General features: G+C 38.1%; 1 protein-coding gene across 2 annotated transcripts in view; it reads right to left on the reverse strand.

The window, feature by feature from the left end:
- LOC122562666 (sarcoplasmic/endoplasmic reticulum calcium ATPase 2) overlaps nt 1–19,702 on the reverse strand; it is a 94,565-nt gene that overhangs the window by 28,903 nt on the left and 45,960 nt on the right. For both annotated transcript variants that reach the window (XM_088000033.1, XM_043715703.2), the window contains exons 6-13: nt 17,613–17,693; nt 15,536–15,621; nt 9,119–9,583; nt 7,904–7,992; nt 4,357–4,459; nt 3,417–3,548; nt 3,197–3,322; nt 2,248–2,466 (exon numbers count right to left, since the gene is read on the reverse strand). In XM_088000033.1, coding sequence (XP_087856159.1) covers nt 2,248–2,466; nt 3,197–3,322; nt 3,417–3,548; nt 4,357–4,459; nt 7,904–7,992; nt 9,119–9,583; nt 15,536–15,621; nt 17,613–17,693 — 1,301 coding nt within the window. The remainder of the gene's footprint in view (nt 1–2,247; nt 2,467–3,196; nt 3,323–3,416; nt 3,549–4,356; nt 4,460–7,903; nt 7,993–9,118; nt 9,584–15,535; nt 15,622–17,612; nt 17,694–19,702) is intronic.

Genomic DNA, 19,702 nt, shown 5'->3' on the forward strand with positions numbered 1-19,702 from the left:
AATGGATTCCAGATCTTACCCATGACAGAGGTTAGGCTAATCAGTCTGTCATTTTGTTTTTTGCCCTACTCTCTTTTTAAACAGTACCGTCACATTCGTAATTTTCCAGTCCTCTATAATGCTCCCTGACTCTAGTGATTCCTGAAAGATCACTATTAATGCCTCCACTATCTCTTCAACTATCTCTCTTACAATTGTGATGTAGTCCATCTGGTCCAGTTTATTTATCCACCTTTAGGCCATTCAGCTTTCCTAGCACCTTCTTCTTGGTAGTGGCCACCATACTTAGCTCTGCCCCCTCACTCTCCAATTTTTGGGATATTACTATGTCTTCCACTGTGAAGACTAACGCTAAGTAATAATTCAATTACTTAGCCATTTCCTTCTTCCGCATTCATTCTCTCCAGTGAGATTTTCCAGAGGCCCAGATGTCCACTTTTGCCCTTTATCTAAAAAAATTCTTACAGACTTGCTCTATATTACTGCTCTAGTTTACCCTCTATTTAATCTTCTCCCTCCTTATATTTTTCTGTTGCCCTCTGTAACCTCCCCATTCCTCTGGTTTCCCACTGCTCTTCACCACGTTATATGCTTTGTCTTTTGCTTTTATGCTATCCTTGACTTCCCTAGTCAGCCATGGTTGCCTCAGCCTCCCTGTACTATGCTTCTTTTTCCTCAGAAGTGAATCTCTGCCGTGTCTTCTGAATTATTCCTACCATTGTTATTCCACTTCTTTTCTGCTAGACTCCTCTCCCAGTCAAATTCTATCCAGCTCCTCACTCATACCTCTGTAGTTGCCTTTATTCAGTTATAATAGCCTTACCTCTGATTCCATCTTCTCCCTCTCAAATTAAAGAGTAAATTCAAACATATTGTGATCACTGCCTCCTAAAGGTTTGATCCTTCTGTTATGCAGCTGGGATATCTAATATAGAGGAGAATTGTGAGGATGTGTCTTCTGCAAGCATCATGTTTCAGGACTTCGCAATTATTGAATGAAGCAGAGGAAAACTAAAGAGCTGTGCACTTTTCCAGTGTGGTTTCAAAGACCAGTATCCAGGCTAAAGTTGACATTTAGCAAAAAACATTTGGTAGCAACTTAATGCAAATAGGACAGCTGTTCATTACATCTCCAAATCATATCTTGTAATCTATATATAGTAACATCCATGCTACATACACCAGGCAAAAACTACCTCCAGCAAGAGAATTTAACCATTGTTCCTTGAAATTCGATTGTGTTACCATTACTGAGTCCTTATCAACATCCTAGGGGTTGCCATTGTTGAGAAATTGAACAGGACTAGCCATAGAGATATAGCAACTGCAAGAGCAGGTCAAAGGTTTGGAATACTGCAGGAAATCATCACCTTCTGATTTCCCAAAGCCTGCCGACCATCTATCTACAAGGCACAAGTCAGCAGTGTAATGGAACACCCCATTTGCTCCAACAAAAAACTTAGGAAGCTTGACACCTTCCAGGACAAAGCAGGCCTCTTGGTTGGCACCACATCCACAAGCATCCACTCCCTCCACCACCGATACTCCATAGTAGCAGTATGCATGGCAGATACTCAAAAATCTTTAGGTAGCATCTTACAAATCCATGCCCACTACCATCTCAAAGGACAAGCTACAGACATTTGGGAAAACCACTACTTGCAAGCCACTCAACATTCTGACTTGGTAATATATCACTGTTCCTTTAGATTTGCTGGGTCAAAATCTAGGAATTTCCTCCCTAACAGCATTGTACCGAAAGCACATTGACTGCAGTGGTTCACGGTGCAAGTTATTTAAAAGCAACTGGAGATGGACAATAAATACTGGGCCAGCTTGTGATGTCCACATCTCATGCATGAATAATAAAATACTAGAACTGTACAAATCCATAACCACTGACAATCGACTCTCACTGGCTCGCCAACTGTTCCATTTAATTATCAAAGCTCAGTAGATTCTTTGACAAGATACAAATAGCACAATATCATTTACAAAAGATTGTATAATGCATTTGTAAATAAAGGTGTTGGAATTCTTTCAGGAAGGTTTGGAAGAGACAGTAATGAATGCTTGAAAAGAATGGATGAGAGACTTTACTGTATGATAGCTCTCTCCTATGTGCAACTTGGATATGATTAATTGTCATTTCATTAAACATAATGGACAATATTTACTTTTTAGTTGTAGTTACCAGCGCAAAGTTTACAGCCACACATTAAAGTCCTTTCTGATGCCAATACTAACTTCATAATTAATGAAATTTGATGACTCTTCCAAGTTCATGTCTTCTTTTCTGACTGGATTATCAAGAGTAGCCAGTGCCAAGCAACGAAGTGTGTCCCTCCCAGTACCCCATTCTTTGACAACAGACAAAATCTTCTCTTTGACCGACACCGATAGGGGCACTTTACTGGCTCCAATGCGAACATATGAGCATCTATCAATCACTCCCTCAGGGGCACCCTGTTGGGGGGGGGGAAAAAAGCAGAACAGTTACTGTATTCTTAGTACAACATAGGACCCCTTGGGTCCTACCATTCTCTGATACTTTGACAGCTTGCTCTCTGATAACGGATTTGCTTCTGCTAACCATTTCAGAGCACGGATTTGACGTGCTCAATGCAACATTAACTTTGAACTGACAGAATTAAATGATTATTAGTAGGTAATGGTCATGAGCCCAAAACAGACTCCGACAAGTTTGCTCAAAACCATCACTGGGATGGTACAAGGCTTCAGCATGGCACTACTTGTAAATATGGTGGCCAATTTATCTGTCAAAATATAAAACATTTACTGAAATGTCAAACTACATTGGTGGGCGGCACGGTGGCACAGTGGTTAGCACTGCTGCCTCACAGCGCTAGAGACCCGGGTTCAATTCCCACCTCAGGCGACTGACTGTGTGGAGTTTGCACGTTCTCCCAGTGTCTGCGTGGGTTTCCTCCGGGTGCTCCAGATTCCTCCCACAGTCCAAAGATGTGCAGGTCAGGTGAATTGGCCATGCTAAATTGCCCGTAGTGTTAGGTAAGGAGTAAATGTAGGGGTATGGGTGGTTGCGCTTCGGCAGGTCGGTGTGGACTTGTTGGGCCGAAGGGCCTGTTTCCACACTGTAATGCAATCTAAAAAATCTAATCTACAAAATGATCAACAGTATCTGAGGGGCATATAGTAAAATGTACTAATATTTTACCTTAACAAACATCTTGTTGCCAATAGATGAACGAGTGGGTTTGTTAGGGGAACAGTACACAGACATCGATTTCCTGTCTCTGGAGAACTCCAGAGTGAACTCTTTCTTCATTAGTTGTTTGATGACCTAGAGAAACAGAAAATATATTTTAAGCTAAATTTTCTATTTAACTTTTTCCTGTCAGTAAAAGCAAACTGCTTACAAGTTAAAAAAAACTTACAGTGCAGCAGGCATTGGCACGCTCAATCTTAGATAGATTTTTCACATCTGTATCAAACACATTCATTTTTTCAGCCAAGCAACAAAGGGCAGTCTCTGTTGCTTCTCCAACCTTCTCAAACGCTCCTTTGGTCTGAAAATTATAGGCAAAATGAATTAGCATTGACAGTAAAACCACAGTAAATAATTTCTGACATTACTAAACATGACAACTAGAGTCCTCTTCCACGGTTACAGTAATTTTGATTTGGGGAAAGAAATATTAGATTTTGAACTATAATGTAGAACAATTACTATTGTTTCAATCTGGCAGGGAAATGTTTTAACTTGAGAGATTTAGTGTTCAGTTTTAAATACCAGGGAGTTACATTTCAATCTCACAATGAAATATTCAAGTATTGACTGCAAAGAGGGTTTTAAGTTTTGCCAGACTTTAAGGGTGGAAACCTTCATATTCCCCATCACCAGTATTTTATTCTTTATTTTAAAAGCAACCTTAAGATTTAAATATAGACAAAGATGATGAAATCTATAAATCATGACAGATAGACCAATCAAGTAGCAATTACCCAATATGCTACCAGACTAGTCAGCTAGGCATGACAATAACTTGAGACTTAAACAAACAAACAAGTTTTCTGCAACTTCAGGACAAAAAAATCCTCAACTTTCCTTCTCCCCTTAAAACAGAATCTGACCCAGTGTAATACCCCCCATTAGATGATAGATATCAACACTAATATGTCCTGTTGTGTCCATTACCATCACTACTGTCTTCCTTTGTACCATATCATCCATAACCCATCTACTTCTTGCATACGGTCTCTCTCCCAATTCCATTTTACTCTTTATGAAACTTCAGTCTTTCAGTGCTGAAATGACCTCTACTCACATGTACAGTCATGGGAAGTTAAATGTGTAATTCAATGTTAGATTCATACCTCATTATAATCCAAAGAAGAATCATTGCAAAGTGCACAGATAGTTGCCAGTTCAACAAGGCCATCATAGTCAGAACATTTCACTACTTTGTTATCCAATTCTCTGTAAAACAAAAGTTAAATTTAACTAGGATTTCCAGGCCAGACTATTCTACTGAATTAGTGAACTGTATGCAGCCACAGCAGTGTTAGTGGCAACAGCCTCAAACCAGATTCAGGTTTTGCAAATTTGAATTTTTATTTTGGAAACCACCACATCCAAATTAAAAGCATTTGAGATTTGCAAACAATTATTCATCCTGGGGGATCCTTTTACAGTTGCAGTGTGTAAGATCCAACTGATGTGCTCCATTGCTCAATTTCAACTCAAGACAGGAACTAAATAACAGCATTGCCTGTACAGGCACTTACACTGCAGTGCTGCTGAAGTTTTAGAAGTCACACCCATTCCAGATAATGAAATGCAAAATATGCCCCAGTTATCCAAGATCACTTGGTGCAATATCAGACACTTTTGGCAACAATGTGACCGAGTTGCTGTGGTTTTGTTGCCCCATTAGCACCATTCTGACGCTATTTAAAGGCAAGGGTTTAAATACAGGCACACATTTACACAAATGTAAGTCAGAAATTAAAAAAAACCTGGCACTTTCATTTGAAAAAGAAAAACATTAATATTTTTCAAAGAAACTTATTTTTCCAAAGTCAGCATTATATTGATCACCATACTACTCAATGTGTGACAGCATTTAAAAACTAAAACAAGCCATTAAAGCAATGCAGATTCCTGCTTAGCTGTTTCCCTCATTAATAACGAAAAAATGCTCTTGGTGTGCTTGGTAAAGAATTTTACTTGCATTGGTAACTAAAGTTCACGTGACCAGAATTATTTCATTCCAACTGTATTCTAAGAGAGCAGATTGAACATTTTGCTAATATTTAGGTTTTCATTCCTGAAAATTAACTTTTACTGTATTTATTCAAAATTACAGAAACAGGAAATTCAGTTACGTAAGTTTTAAATAGTTAATTAATTTAGAAAGAACAAATACAATAGAGATAATAAAAACAAAGACAAAGACATTGTTTCATGTAAAAGTGTGAATGACATTATAAAACATTGGTTAGGCCACAGACTGAATACTAAATGTGGCAACCAGAACTGCACAATTAGGAAGGACATGATAGCATTGGGAAGGGTGCAGAGGAGATTCATCAGGATGTTGCCTGGGATGAAAGTCCCAGTCACGAAGCAAGACTGGATAGGCTGGGTTTGTTTTCCCTGGAGCAGTGGAGACTGACGGAATTTGATCGAGGCATACAAAAATATAAGAGGCATTGACCGTGTATATCATGAGAATTTATTTGCAATAGCAGACATGTCTCAGACCAAATGGCAAATGTGTAATGTGGTTTAGGGTGATAGGACAAAAAGTTTCACCCAGAGGGTGGTGGAAATATGGAATGCACTGCCTGTGAGGGTGGCAGAGGCAGGCACTCTCACAACATTTAAGCAGCATTTGGATTAGTACTTAAAATAGCAGGGTATTGCAGGCTATGAAACAAGTGCAGGTAAAAGATTAGTATATTTTAGTTTTGTTGGTCAGCAAAGACATGGCAGCCAAGGGCTTGTTTCTGTGTTGTATGATTCAGTTAGCATCAAGTCTGGAAGAGGTTCAGGAAGGGAAATTTACCTGAGCTCTTCTTCATTGTTCCCTTACATACAAATGGTAATAAAATTTTACATGTAGTAGGTTGGGATACTCTTTCAGGTACAAAGCACAAATTACTCTCAATTTCCTTTTTCTGCATATATATTAACAGCCATAGGTTTCATACCTCTCAGTCATAAGGCTGTGGATTCAAGCCCTGTTCCAGAGACTTAAGCACAAGATTAGATTAACATTTCATTGCATGATGGAGAGAATGCTGCAGACAGACTTCCTTCAGATGCAATATTATAGCAAGATACTGGCCCCTTCAGTGGGTGCAAAATAATCACAGCATACCCCTTTCGCAAAAGGGTGATCTTCTGATGTTTTAGTTTAGTTATCGCCAAACTAACATTATAATTTCAAAATTATTTTCTTGCCATTATCTGTGATGTTTGTAGGACTTATAAAGTTGTCTATTCCTAGTCAGCAGAAGCTTAATGGCTAAACTGCAAGTAACTCATTGTTTTGCTTTGGGATTTCTGAACCATGCAAAATATATTAATGTAAGTTACTGCTTTTATATATTTCAACTTTTTTGGGGGTTAGGGTTTCATGTGACACTAGCAGTGTGGAATTAACAGCACCTTCATTTCATGACCAGCTTCTTCTGCTTAGAAATTTCTAAATTATTACCTGACAAAAATCTTCTCACACAACCTTAGTACAAAGTTGTTGGTTTATTCTTGAACATTTCCCAATAAATAATCAAATAGGCCTGCAAAAATCTCAAACAAAGTTTTAAGGGACAAGATTCTGGTGTAAAAAGGTTGGGAAGGTAGGCCTTGAGTAACAGCATCTTCTGAATAATATTTGACAACTTCATTTATTTATAATTTGTTCCCACCCCAAATATCCAAAGTTATTGCCTTTAATATGATTAGCTTCAAGATTAAGTCATTCTCTGACAAATGACAGAAGTCTAGAGGCAAATCCAAATACTTTGATTAAATAAAGGTTATCTATCAAAATTAGTTATCTCGTTGGATTAGGGCCAAACATCATAAGGGAGTGCTAGATTTCAAAAAGGGCACACAAACTTGGGATCTAGGTATTTGTTTACCCAAATAAGTATACAATATTGAAAAAAATAGTTTGATTACTATTTGAACATTGTTGAAATCAGATTTTAACCAAGGTCCAATGGATATAGGAGGAATTTATCCATATTACACTCGCCACATTTTGAATTTGAGTGTAGGTATTGAACATGTTTCATTTATAAAGCCTGAAAAAGAGTTTTTGAATTCTATCGTCAAAAACGAGGTAGGACACAAAAAAAAAACTAGGTCACAGATCTTTGTAACCATACAAATATATGTGGTCATGTCCTAATCCTGCCATTTCTATTACCTTCTGATGGACAGTTCACTACTGGAGATGTTGCATCCCTGTTTAAGTCTCTATTTGCATTAGCATTGCACGCTGTTATTCGTTATCAGGTTCACCCACTACATCCTCTTGGGAAAGAAAAAGAGCAAAAATTGTTTTCATTTCCTTCTCTTCACCCTCCCCTGCAGAAAGAGGCACTAGATTAATGGTAATTGCATTGTGCAATTGTGATCAATTTTCCCAAGTGCCCAACATCAATATAGTCTAAAAAGTGTTATTTTTTGGTTTTATTATCCATGGCATGTAGGAACAAAAATCTAATTTGATTATAGTGGAAGCATTTTCTTGGAAAATTGGTGTATACTAAATGCATTCACACACTTCAAAACCTAGGGTAGATTACAGTGCACAGACAACTGGCCCATACTTTTAAAATGAGCTGAACATGTTCAAGTTCCAGGTTGAAAAAATAAGTTTGAAAATGAATGAGTACGTGTACTTACACTTGTCCCTCAGGACTATAGGTGGAGCCACTTACTGAAAACTCATTCAGAAAACACTGTTCACCTTCAACTTTGTCAACAATGAACATCTAGGAAAATGACACAAAGCAATGGACAGTTTAAATGAAGAATAGCATATCAACTGTTGATCAAATCAAAATGACTAGAAAGATTTATTCCTCAATGATGACAAAACGCATTACCTGACACAAAGCTCCTTTTACAGAACAAGATTTTACTGATTGTTAAAGAACATTGGATCAGCATTTAGTTCTCTTGCTGCATGCACAAGTCTTTTTTCTGGAAATAGTTTTAAAGAATTGAGATACATGTACATGAAGCCCTAGATAATCTAATACATGCAAAGATTTTAGTCTATGGAAGTGCCTCATGAGATCAGAGAAAGCAGTGAGAATCTTACTGTCTAGGTCAAAAGATTCTTTACACCAAGCTGGAGTAGAGAAATCGTACTCCCACAGGAGTCCATTTTTAGTCCATGAGACAAACAATCAGGTTACTTTAGCAGCCAATTTTGACCGTATGACAGCTCACATAAATCTTGCACATATCCTACAAGCTGAAGATGACACAAAGGACAAATAAACTAATTTAAACTCTTTCAACAGTTTCAAGATCTGTCTGTAGTTAGTGACTTGAGATTAAGTTTGTGCTAAAGAATAACTTTTTAAAAAATGTTTCAGGTTAATTACCACCAAATAACTTGGCAACATGCTACATTTTTAATGCAAGCACACATTAATAAACCCAAACAAAATGATGCAGACACACCACAGTCTAAGTAAAAGCCAACTAAATCTATTTCTAATGTAAAAATTCTAATCATAAAACAGATAATTAAGTTTGATAAACATTTAAAATACATTTCACCATCAATTTGATTCATTGGCATTTTGCCATTCGAGTTGCACTCTCCAGAGGATGTTGCATAAATTCCCACTTGCAATGTCAATTGAAGGACAAAGGGACTATAATATTAATAAGAAGTGCAGACTGGGACAATTATTTTTCAGGAAAATAGAACTTTGCTTCAGAAAGATGAAAAGAATTCCACGCTCTGAGTTTAATTCTCTCACTTCCCATCCTTCCATTCCACCAAATATTAAAGAGGCCAACAGTGCAGAGACAATCCCGCACTTTTAAGTTGCTTAAAAAAAAATGTAAAAATAATCCAAAATGTGCTGTAAAAACACGTACCCGGCAGACAGACATCTGATTTGTAGTGAGAGTACCAGTTTTATCAGAACAGATAACAGAAGTGCAACCCAACGTTTCAACAGAAGGCAAACTCCGCACTATAGCATTCTTCTTTGCCATTCGCCTCGTGCCGAGGGCCAGGCAGGTAGTAATAACAGCTGGCAAACCCTCTGGAATAGCAGCAACAGCTAGAGCAACTGCAATCTTAAAATAATAAATGGCACCACGGATCCAGGAGCCACCATGTACAGGGTCATTGAAGTGGCCAATGTTTATGATCCAGACAGCAATACAGATGAGTGAAATAACTTTGGAGAGCTGTTCACCAAACTCATCAAGCTTCTGTTGAAGTGGAGTCCTCTCTTGTTCAGTTGCTGCCATTTCATCACGAATTTTTCCAATTTCTGTGTTTGTACCAGTGGCAACAACAACTCCAACTGCCCTTCCAGCTGCAACATTTGTACCCTGCAAGAGAAAAAGCAGTACTTTTACCTCAAAATGGGGAGTTAGCAACTTCTACCTTAGATTAGATTACCTACAGTGTGGAAACAATCCCTTCGGCCCAACAAGTCCACACCGACCCTCTGAAGAGTAACCCACCCAGATCCATTTCCCTCTGACTAATGCACCCAACACTATGGACAGTTTTAGAATGGCCAATTCACCTGGCCTGCACATCTTTGGATTGTGGGAGGAAACCAGAGCATCCAGAGGAAACCCACGCAGACACTGGGAGAATGTGTGGAGTTTACACGGACAGTCATATATTAACAGAACAGCTAATTACTAAACAAACTAGAAATACACAGCAGTTTAATCAGTAATCAAGAGAAAATTCACAAAGGTGATATTGGTGTCATGGTAATGTTCACCAGATTAATAATCCAAATAGCCTGAGGAGATTCATGGATTCAAATCCTACCACAGCAGCTGGCAAAATTTAAATTCACATAATAGATCTAGAAAAGTCACTTAGTTTCAGTAAGTGACTATGAAACTAAAGCACTGAGCTCACTAACATGAAGTGAAAAATCTACTATCCGTACCAAGTGTGGCCTACATGTGAGCCCAGACTGACAGCAAGAGAACTCTAAACCGACGTCTGTAATGGCCCAAGTCCCTCAGTTTGACTTTATTATATGATAAGTTACAAATGATAGCCTTTCCAGTGACAACCACATTCCATTAACAAATAAAAACTTTCCGTTGTGTTTGTACTTGTTATATCTATTCATTCAGGTATCATCTCTACCACTTCACTAAACACAAGGTTGGTTGGCATCCTGAACAATTTGATTGTGTATGCAATACCAATCATTTGTAAAGGCAAGGACTGATTTGGGATAGTCAACATGTGGTTTCCCATGCGCAAAGACATCTCATTAACTTGACTGAGTGTTTTGAAGAGGTGACAGAAAATTGATGAAGGCAGAGCAATAGATGTTGTCTACATGAATTTCAGCAAAGCTTTCAATATGGTGGACTGGTTGTAAGGTTAGATCACATGGGATCTGGGGGACCTAGCCATGTGGATACAAAATTGGCTTGAAGATAGGAGACAGAGGGTGTGGTTGCTTTTCAGATTGGATTGGAGGTTTATGACCAGCAGTGTGACACAAGGATTAATGCTGGGTACACTGCCTTTCATCATTTACATAAATGATTTGGATGTGAATATAAGAGAGGTATGGTTAGAACGTTTGCAGATGACACCAAAATGTGAGAGATGTAGTGGACAGTGAAGATTATGCCCATGTACAACAGGATCTTGATTAATGGACCAATTGGCTGATGAGTGGCAAATGGAGTTTAATAAATGCGGTAATGCATTTTTGTAAGGCAAGTCAGGGCAGGACTTATACAGTTAATAGTAGTGCTTAGAGACCACTGCAGAACAAAGAGACCAAGAGATTCGGTTGCATATTTGCTTGAAAGAGGTGGTGTAGGGAGACAGGGGAAGAAAGCAGCATTTGGCACACTTGGGACATCATGTAGCTGTACAGGGCATTGGTGAGGCCACTTTTACAGCACTGTGCTCAATTCTAGTTGTCCATCTATAGGAAGGATGTTGTTACACTCGAGATGGTGGCAGAAAGATATTGCTGGGATCGGAGGGTTTGAGTTAAGGAAGAGATTAGGCTAGGGCTTTTCTCTATGGAGCTTCAGAGGCTGAGAGAAACCTTACAAAGGTTTATAAAATCACGAAGGGCATAGATAGGGTGAACAACTAAAATCTTGTTCCTGTGGTGGATGAGTCCAAACCTAGAGGATATAGGTTTAAAGGAGAGATGGGAAAGGTTTTTTTTAAAAAGTAGGAGAGTAGTGCATGTAGAGAACGAGCTGCCAGAGGAAGTGGAGGTAGCAAGTGCAATTACAACATTTAAAAGGCATGTGGATGGGAACATGAATAGGAAGGGTTTAGAAGCATATGGGCCAAATGCTGGCAAACAGGACTAGGTCAGATTGGAATGTCTGGTTGGCAGGGACAAGTCTGCTTCCATGCTGTATGACTTTATAATTCATGGCTTCATACATAAGGAATAATTCAAAACATCAATAAATTTCATCAAGAATATTCAAGTAATTAAAGTTGTCTTCAAACCACACTAAGATTAATGAAGAACTTAAGGGTAGTTGGCCCATTTAAAATGATCTTCCACGATTATCCCAGGCCATCGTGTTGTGACTTACATTTACTTGAGGTTGATAAAACATTAGATAACACCAAAAAAGATGCATTGTAATATACAAAAGGGATAATATTCCTGAAAAAAATTTCAGGATCAGAGTATAGTTGGAAAAAAACTTCTACTAAAAGAGGAAAAGAAAAAGTCTTTTCAAATACGAAAAAGTCAAATAGATAATCCAAATACTACTCCCCAAAGCTAGCCGTGACATCCAATTATAATTTATAGATATAGTTAAGTTTCAAAACACTACCAGGATATGCAAATCGGCAGCAGTGAATTTAGGGGTGCGTAGGGTAGGTTATTTTAATTTAGATTATGGACTAATCCTCAGCATAACATTGTGAGCTGAAGGGCCTGCTCTGTGCTGTATTCTTCTACGTTCTATGATATTCCAGAAATCAATTTTCCCTCCAAAGGCTCACATTCAAGAATGTAAACTTAGTGACAGCCATCTAATCAAACATTGAGACTTGTGCCACTGTTCAATTTACAGCATTCATGTTGGTTGGCCTGTGAGCATGAGCAGTTCTACAGTTTTCATCATAGTTCAGCTGGTTACAGTACTCTTTCCTCTATGTCTTGAGATGGGTGACTGACATGGTAGTCAAGTATAGGCATATGCCTAGCAAGGAGATGACTACCAAAATCAAGACCTCTCAACAATGCTTACTTGTACCAGATTGAGAAACAAACAGCAAAGAAACTCAAACTAGTTGAGTATATTCTTATACAAAAAAATTCACACCATCATCCATGAACTACAAGCACCCTGCAATCCCCAACTACCTGACCTATAAACTCTCTCTCCTAAATCATCTTTTATCAATAGATTCACCTATTTCAAATTTAGTAATTCTCAGTTTGCAAAGATCTGCTCTTCCATATTGATGGATAAATCTTCAAAATGTAAGCATTCAAACCAAGTGCCATACAACAGCCAGAAACAAAAACTTGATTTTTATAGGATTGTTTAAATCAAAGACAGCTTTACAATTTAACTGGGAGCACTCATGCTCAAAATTTGATTTTTAATTGCAAGCTGTAATTTGGTTATGGGGTGGGGGAGTGTTCAAGTTCAAAATTAAAATTTGCGCGATTAGATTAGGTGAGCAGCTTTAGCTTATGAGCAGATGATAAAATTTCAAAATTGATAACCAGAGGGAAAATGAGAGGCTAACTAAGAAGATTTTTTTTATGTGGCTTGCAGCAACCCAGAGTAAACAGCTGAAGTTACATTTGTTCTCTCCCTTATAGATTGGATTATGGAGAAGACCATCTGTGGGAGAGTTCAGATGGTAGGTTCAGCCCGTAAGTGCAGGGACTCCTGTGTCACTGGAGAAGCAGAATTCTGCAAATTGGTTAAAGGGATGCCAGTTTCTGGAAACTATATCAAAACAAAGTGTATAAAACCAGTGGCCCAAGTGGTCCACTAAGACAGTACACCTGGACTAATGAGTGTTGAATATTATGACAATGCCTTCCCCATGAACTGGCAGTTCAGCAAAATAACTTTGCAGTGGACTGTTTCGAATTCAGAATCGAGGATCTACTTTTGCCAGACACATTGCGACCATGAAATTATACAGTTAGAATTGCGTAAATGGCACCATTTAAAAATCAAGATGAATTAAAATCTTAAATGATCCTCCTCAAAGTGCCACTTTAAAAAAATATAGTAAATTTTAGTGATATATCTAAAGTTAAATTTATAAAACTCAGAATTTTGGACTTTGAGATATAAGGATATTAGCTTTCCAGCTTATACTTATCAGCACTAAATGATCAGTAACCCAATATAGATTACCAGTTCACACAAAGACCAAGAATTCAAGGAATGAATGCTAATGTGAATTCAAAAGAGCACAAATGTAAATGCACTAAAATTGATCCCAAAAGAATCCATGTAAGACTTCATTTTACACTCAATGAACAGGATTGTGCCAGGCTGACAGGGATCATGTTTAAGATGAGTGTGCAGGCTTTTCCTACGGTTCTGGGGGTTCTATCAAAGGCTCTTCAGCAAAGAAAGTCCTGCCTGTTGAGAACTACTGACCAATGGAGAGGTAACAGCTTGGCACTGCCATCAACATCATTGAGTCAGAGACATACAGCATAGAAACAGATCCATCAGTCCAACTTGTCCATGTTGACCAGATATCCTAAACCAGTCTAGCCCCATTTGCCAGCACTTGGTCCGTATCATCCTAAATATTTCCTATTCATATACCCATCCAGGTGCCTTTTTAAAGTTGTAATTGTATCAGTCTCCACCATTTTGTCTGGCAGCTCATTCCATATATGCACCACCCTCTGCACGGAAAAGTTGCCCCTTAGGTCCCTTTTAAATCTTTCCCCTCTCGACTCTCCCACCCCAGGGAAAAGACTGTCTATTTATCCTATCCGTGCCCCTCATGATTTTATAAACCCCTCAGCCTCCGATGCTCCAGGGAAAACAGCCCTGGACCCATCCAAGGTCCAGGATTAGAGCACAAGTCAGTGAAAGTGGGATATGGGGGAGCAACCCTCTGTGAATGTTAGTGAGATAGAGGTGGCTTTTGTGTTTGGACCACTGCTCTGGGTCCTCTTACAATTAAGTGAGCCTGGTAATCATCTCTGTCACAACACACCACAAGTTACAGCCATTAAATACACTAAAGAAAGGGAAGAAAATGCTTTACCTGTTTTTATTTTACCGGACTTTTAATAGAAAACTGAATGTAATACTGGCAGGCACATTCAACTAACACTCACCTTACAGCCTTTAAGACAGCAAGAGATCAGAAATCAAGTGAAGATTCAAATCTGAACTCGATCCTGACAATTATAGTATAACATACCGTCATGTCAAAAACCAGGAACAAACAGTAAAGAAACAGTGGGATTATAAATTCAATATTTCCTTGGCAAATCAAAAGAGCTCCAGTTGGAAAACCCACTTTGGTTAATGCATTAAATCTGTGATCAATTTTAATCTGGCACATTTTCTACTGTTGCCGCTGGCTATGCCAAGACCTACAGCCTTAAGATCAGCTTGGGGAGAAATCTGAAAGTCTTCAATTGTAGAATTGGCATTTGAAATAGAAAACAAACTTGCATTCCCACTTCTCTCCTGTAAAAAATTCAGTATTATATATGCAACAAAGATGGCAAAATATTAAAAACATGTTAACATTCTATCATATTTGAATACTGTCCAGAAGATTATGGCAGCAGGTCAATCCTACAATATTAAGCCCCTGAGCCAAAGCAATTTCTTGGCATCAGTCTTCATTTAGAGCTACTCTTTACTACTGAATGGTTTGGTTTTGTACGTATAAACAGCAACAGACTGAAACTATATGTGCCTGTAATTTCTGTCTGAGACACGGAAGGAGTAAAAAATATTAGGAAAGTTTAAACAAATTTGCTTTACTAGAGAGAGTGTGTCCTACTTAAAGTTCAAGGTAGTTAAAATTCAATTTAAAATTACATTATGCTGGGAAAATAAAAATAAAATTGCCATAATAAGTGAATTCCAGTATAACCGATTTGATAACTGAAGGGTGAAAGTGGCTTTTTATTTTTGAATTTATAATCTTATGATAAGTAGAGATGAGTATTTGGGTTGTGACAGCTTGAAAGCATTGCCTATTCTTAAGTAGGGGTGCATTTTAATATAGGAGAAAGTGAGGACCTGGAGGTGCTGGAGATCAGAGGCATTTTAAATCTAGATAGTCAAGTGGCTTACAGAAAATAGCATATTCTTTTTGTCTTGATTCACAGCACGAGGGTCAGGTACTGGATCAGTGTGCTTGATGATCGACACAGATTCACCTAGGCAAGAGAAAAAACATGAGAAAGAAATATTTAACTGTCACCCAGATCCAAGTTGTCCTTTCATTATGAAGGGGACACCTGCACGTAAGCAGACAAGACTGCAAAATATCAAGTTTTAGAACCAACATAGGTAAACCTTTTGACTCAACGTAAGCCACGGAGAGACCAGGTCATTTTCTATACATAACGTAGCTGGATGTCTGTTTGCCAAAAGTTTGAAGAATTCTTAAATGTTCTTCACGTCCATTTTATCTTTGTTAAATTATACTAAAATGTTACAGATCGGCTGAATATTACAACACTAATAATGCAGTGTGTTTGAGAATTGCAAGTATCCAATAATTTAAATGAAGCAATGTAAATCAATAAAATCAAAATTTAGTCCAATGTTTGGTTAAGTGAAATCAATTTGAAATTAGATTTGTAGGAAGTTGCAATGTATGCAACTAGCTATCAAAATATTTCAAGTTTAAATCTTGAAATTGTCTTTTCTATGCACAATTATTCTTTTCCGTTTTACCTATATTCCAGATTCTGTACATTGCAATTTAAACTACTCATGGTTAACTAACTTGATTAAGATTTTTAATGAGCTAACAGTGTTGAGGGAATAAAATTTGACAGTGTATTTGTAATCAACCTGCTCAGACACACCTTTACAAGCAGTTGCAACTTGAACCAAGACCTTCTGACCCAGAGGTAGGGACACTACCGCTTCACCAAAAGACCCTGAAGTTTTCACCATCAAGCAATACTGCTTCATGCAGCAGCAATCTCTGCTGATGACTTAAATGTGTACCACTGCTGCTTTTACCACAATGCAATAACCACTATACGCCCACATGGCTAATGCAGTGTACATGGACTTTGAGGCCTTTTGATGAGTCATGTAACAGACTTCAATGCTGACAAGTCAACAGAATAAAATAGATAGCAGTAGTAGGGATACAAAAGTTGGCTGACTGTTGGTTGTCTGTTTCTCAGACAAGGTGCAGATTTCACAGGATTTGTTATTAGCACATGCAGTACAGTTTCTCAACAGATTATTGATTTAGACTTGGACGCAAAAGGCCTAATTTCAAAATTTGCTGTTGACATAAAACTTGGAAGTAAAAAAGTAAAACCGTGGGAAGGATAGCGACCAACTGCAAGAGCATTGGCAAGCTGCTGGAGTAGATAGGCATGCAGATGAAATTTAATGCAGGATGTTGCCGTGTCTGACTTTGTAATTATGTCAGATTTTAGGAAGTAACTTTTCAATTTAGGAATTGAATTTCAATATAGGTAAATGGAAAGTCTTTTTTTTCCAGAAGCTGGTAAACACACCTGCACTATTTCAAAAAGTAATATGCATTTAATAAATAAGTCCAGAGTTGAAAGTGAGAAAACTTGAACAATGGATGAGTCACCTCTAAACTATTGGCAGGAATAGGAGGTCTACAGTTATTCGGTAAAGAACTAAAATTATCTGTGTTGTTCCCAGATCAAAGAGCCTAAGGGTACCTTTGTATGCAAAAGGACTTTTTGGCGGGATCAAAAAAAAATCTAAAGACAGATGTTAAGCTCATTTAAACATGTTAAAAATGTTTACACAGTTCATTAAATCAACACTATTTTCAAGATAAAAGATCATTAGTTTACTTCGTTTTTTTTGAAGGATCCAAGTCTTTTTTAAATTCATTCTCGAGGCGTGGAGTTTCTCTGGCAGGGCCAGCATTTTTTAGACTATGCCACGTTTCTATGGAGATGGCCTATAGAGAAGTGTACTACTTTGTATCTTTGCACAGAATACAAACAGTTCAATTTGGGAACAGTTGCGGGGTAGAATTTGCCCAGTCCACCAAGCAGTTGAATGAGCAGAAAAAGGGTGAAAATAAATAATGCAGGGTACTATCAGCAAAAGGAAAAACAACAGTTGAATTTATGACCAAGAATTTCAAGTTATACAATAAAATTATTTAACACATTGAAAAGTAACATGACATTACCTGTAAGAATAGATTGATCTATTCTTAGGGTTGTTGACTTAATTGAAGTCAGTCTGATGTCAGCAGGAACCTTGTCACCAACTGTACAAACGAGAGGAGTATAGTATTACATTTCAGATTGGTATCTTTAATATTAAAATAAACTATATTTCACTTGACAATGAAATATTTAGTGCCAATATGCCCTATAGCTAGTGTATAACCCAAAACTCTTCTGCATATTCAGTGCACAACCACCAACACATTCCTCTTCGCCCCCAACATACCCAGTCTTTAGGTTAAGAATGTAACCATCTAAAGTATATTATAGTTTTAATTCAACTTGAATGAAGTTATAATTACCATTGAGGAGAAGATAAAAAGTAAATAATACATTTTAACCACCCAATTTAAGCAATGGCATTTACCCTGCACAAGTTTAAAGACATTGTTAAATTATCATTTCTAAATACATTAGTCAAAAACTTTGTTGTTTCTTTATAAACGGAACCTTCCCTGATCTCATCCAAAGCTCCCACCCATTTCCAATGTTAAACAGAAGAAGGAGGCCTATGTGTTGATATAGGATCTGTTTTGGGACCGCTGCTGTTTTGTCATTTTCATAAATGACAAAGACGCAGGCATAGCTGGATGGATTAGAAAATTTGCAGATGACACTAAAGTCGGTGGAGTAGTGGACAGTTTGGAAGAATGTTACAGGTTGCAGGTGGACTTAGATAAACTGCAGAATTGGGCTGAGATGTGGCAAATGGAATTCAATGCAGCTAAATGTGAAGTGATGTACCTTGGGAAGAATAACATGAAGGCAAAGTACTGGGACAATGGAAAGATTCTTGATAATGTGGATGTGCAAAGGAATCTTGGACTCAATGTACATAGATCCCTGAAAGTTGCCACCCAGGTGTGCTAGGTTTCATACGTAGAGGGATTGAGTTCCAGAGCCACAATATCATGCTGCAACTATACTAAACACTAGTGTGGCCGCACTTGGAATATTGTGTACAGTTCTGGTCGCATATTTCGGGAAGGATGTGGAAGCATTGGAAAAGGTGCAGAGGAGATTTACCAGGATGTTGCCTGGTCTGGAGGGAAGGTCTTATGAGGAAAGGCTGAGACACTTGGGTCTGTTCTCATTGGAAAGGAGGCCAAGAGGGGATTTGATAGAGACATACAAGATGATCAGAGGATTAAATAGGGTAAACAATGAAAGCCTTTTTCCTAGGATGATAACTTCAGCTTGTAAGAGGGGACATAACTACAAATTGAGGATGATAGATTTAAGACAGACGTCAGAGGCAAGTTCTTTACGCAGAGAGTGGTAAGGGCGTGGAATGCCCTACCTGCTAATGTAGTCAACTCAGCCACATTAGGAAGATTTAAACAATCCTTGGATAAGCACATGGATGATGATAGGATAGCGTAGGGGATCGAGCTGAGAATAGTTCACAGGTCAGCTCAACATAGAGGGCTGAAGGGCCTGTTCTGCATTGTATTGTTCTATGTTCTATTCTCCCAGTGTCTGAGTGGGTTTGCTCCAGTTTCCTCCCACAATCCAAAGATGTGCAGGTCAGGTGAACTGGCCATGCTAAATTGCCCAGTGTTAGGGGTAAATAGAGTAGGGGAATGGGTCTGTTGGGCCAAAGGGAATCTCATCTAATATATTCTAGTTCTGGGTTTACAGACACCAAACTGATGAGTGTGTACATGATGTTTAATCTACAATCTGTTCAGAAGTACTCAGCATAATTACCTTACACTAGTGTTGCAACGCCATATAATTAGAATTCAAAGCACAGTATTTTACATAAAATCCAACAGTTTAATATTTAAAGCCTGTACAACTTAAAGCAGTAAAATATGGATCATACCAGCAATTTAAAAAATACCTCTATAACACCAGGTGTGAAAAGAGGCGCCCAGGAAACAAATCAACTCACTGAAGGAGGGTGCGTTGGTGGGTGGGGGAAGAGGGAGGAGAAATGGTTGGTGGAAACAATGTTTTTTGAAGATGTTTAAAGAACAGATTGTTTGTTGAATAGGTACAGAGCTTTAAGAAATTTCAGAGGAAGGGACTATCGTAATTGAAGATT

This window comes from Chiloscyllium plagiosum, unplaced genomic scaffold (genome assembly GCF_037043375.1).
Source record: "Chiloscyllium plagiosum isolate Xiang-an unplaced genomic scaffold, Cpla_swu_hap1 HiC_scaffold_24, whole genome shotgun sequence".
Classification (NCBI taxonomy): Eukaryota; Metazoa; Chordata; class Chondrichthyes; order Orectolobiformes; family Hemiscylliidae; genus Chiloscyllium; species Chiloscyllium plagiosum.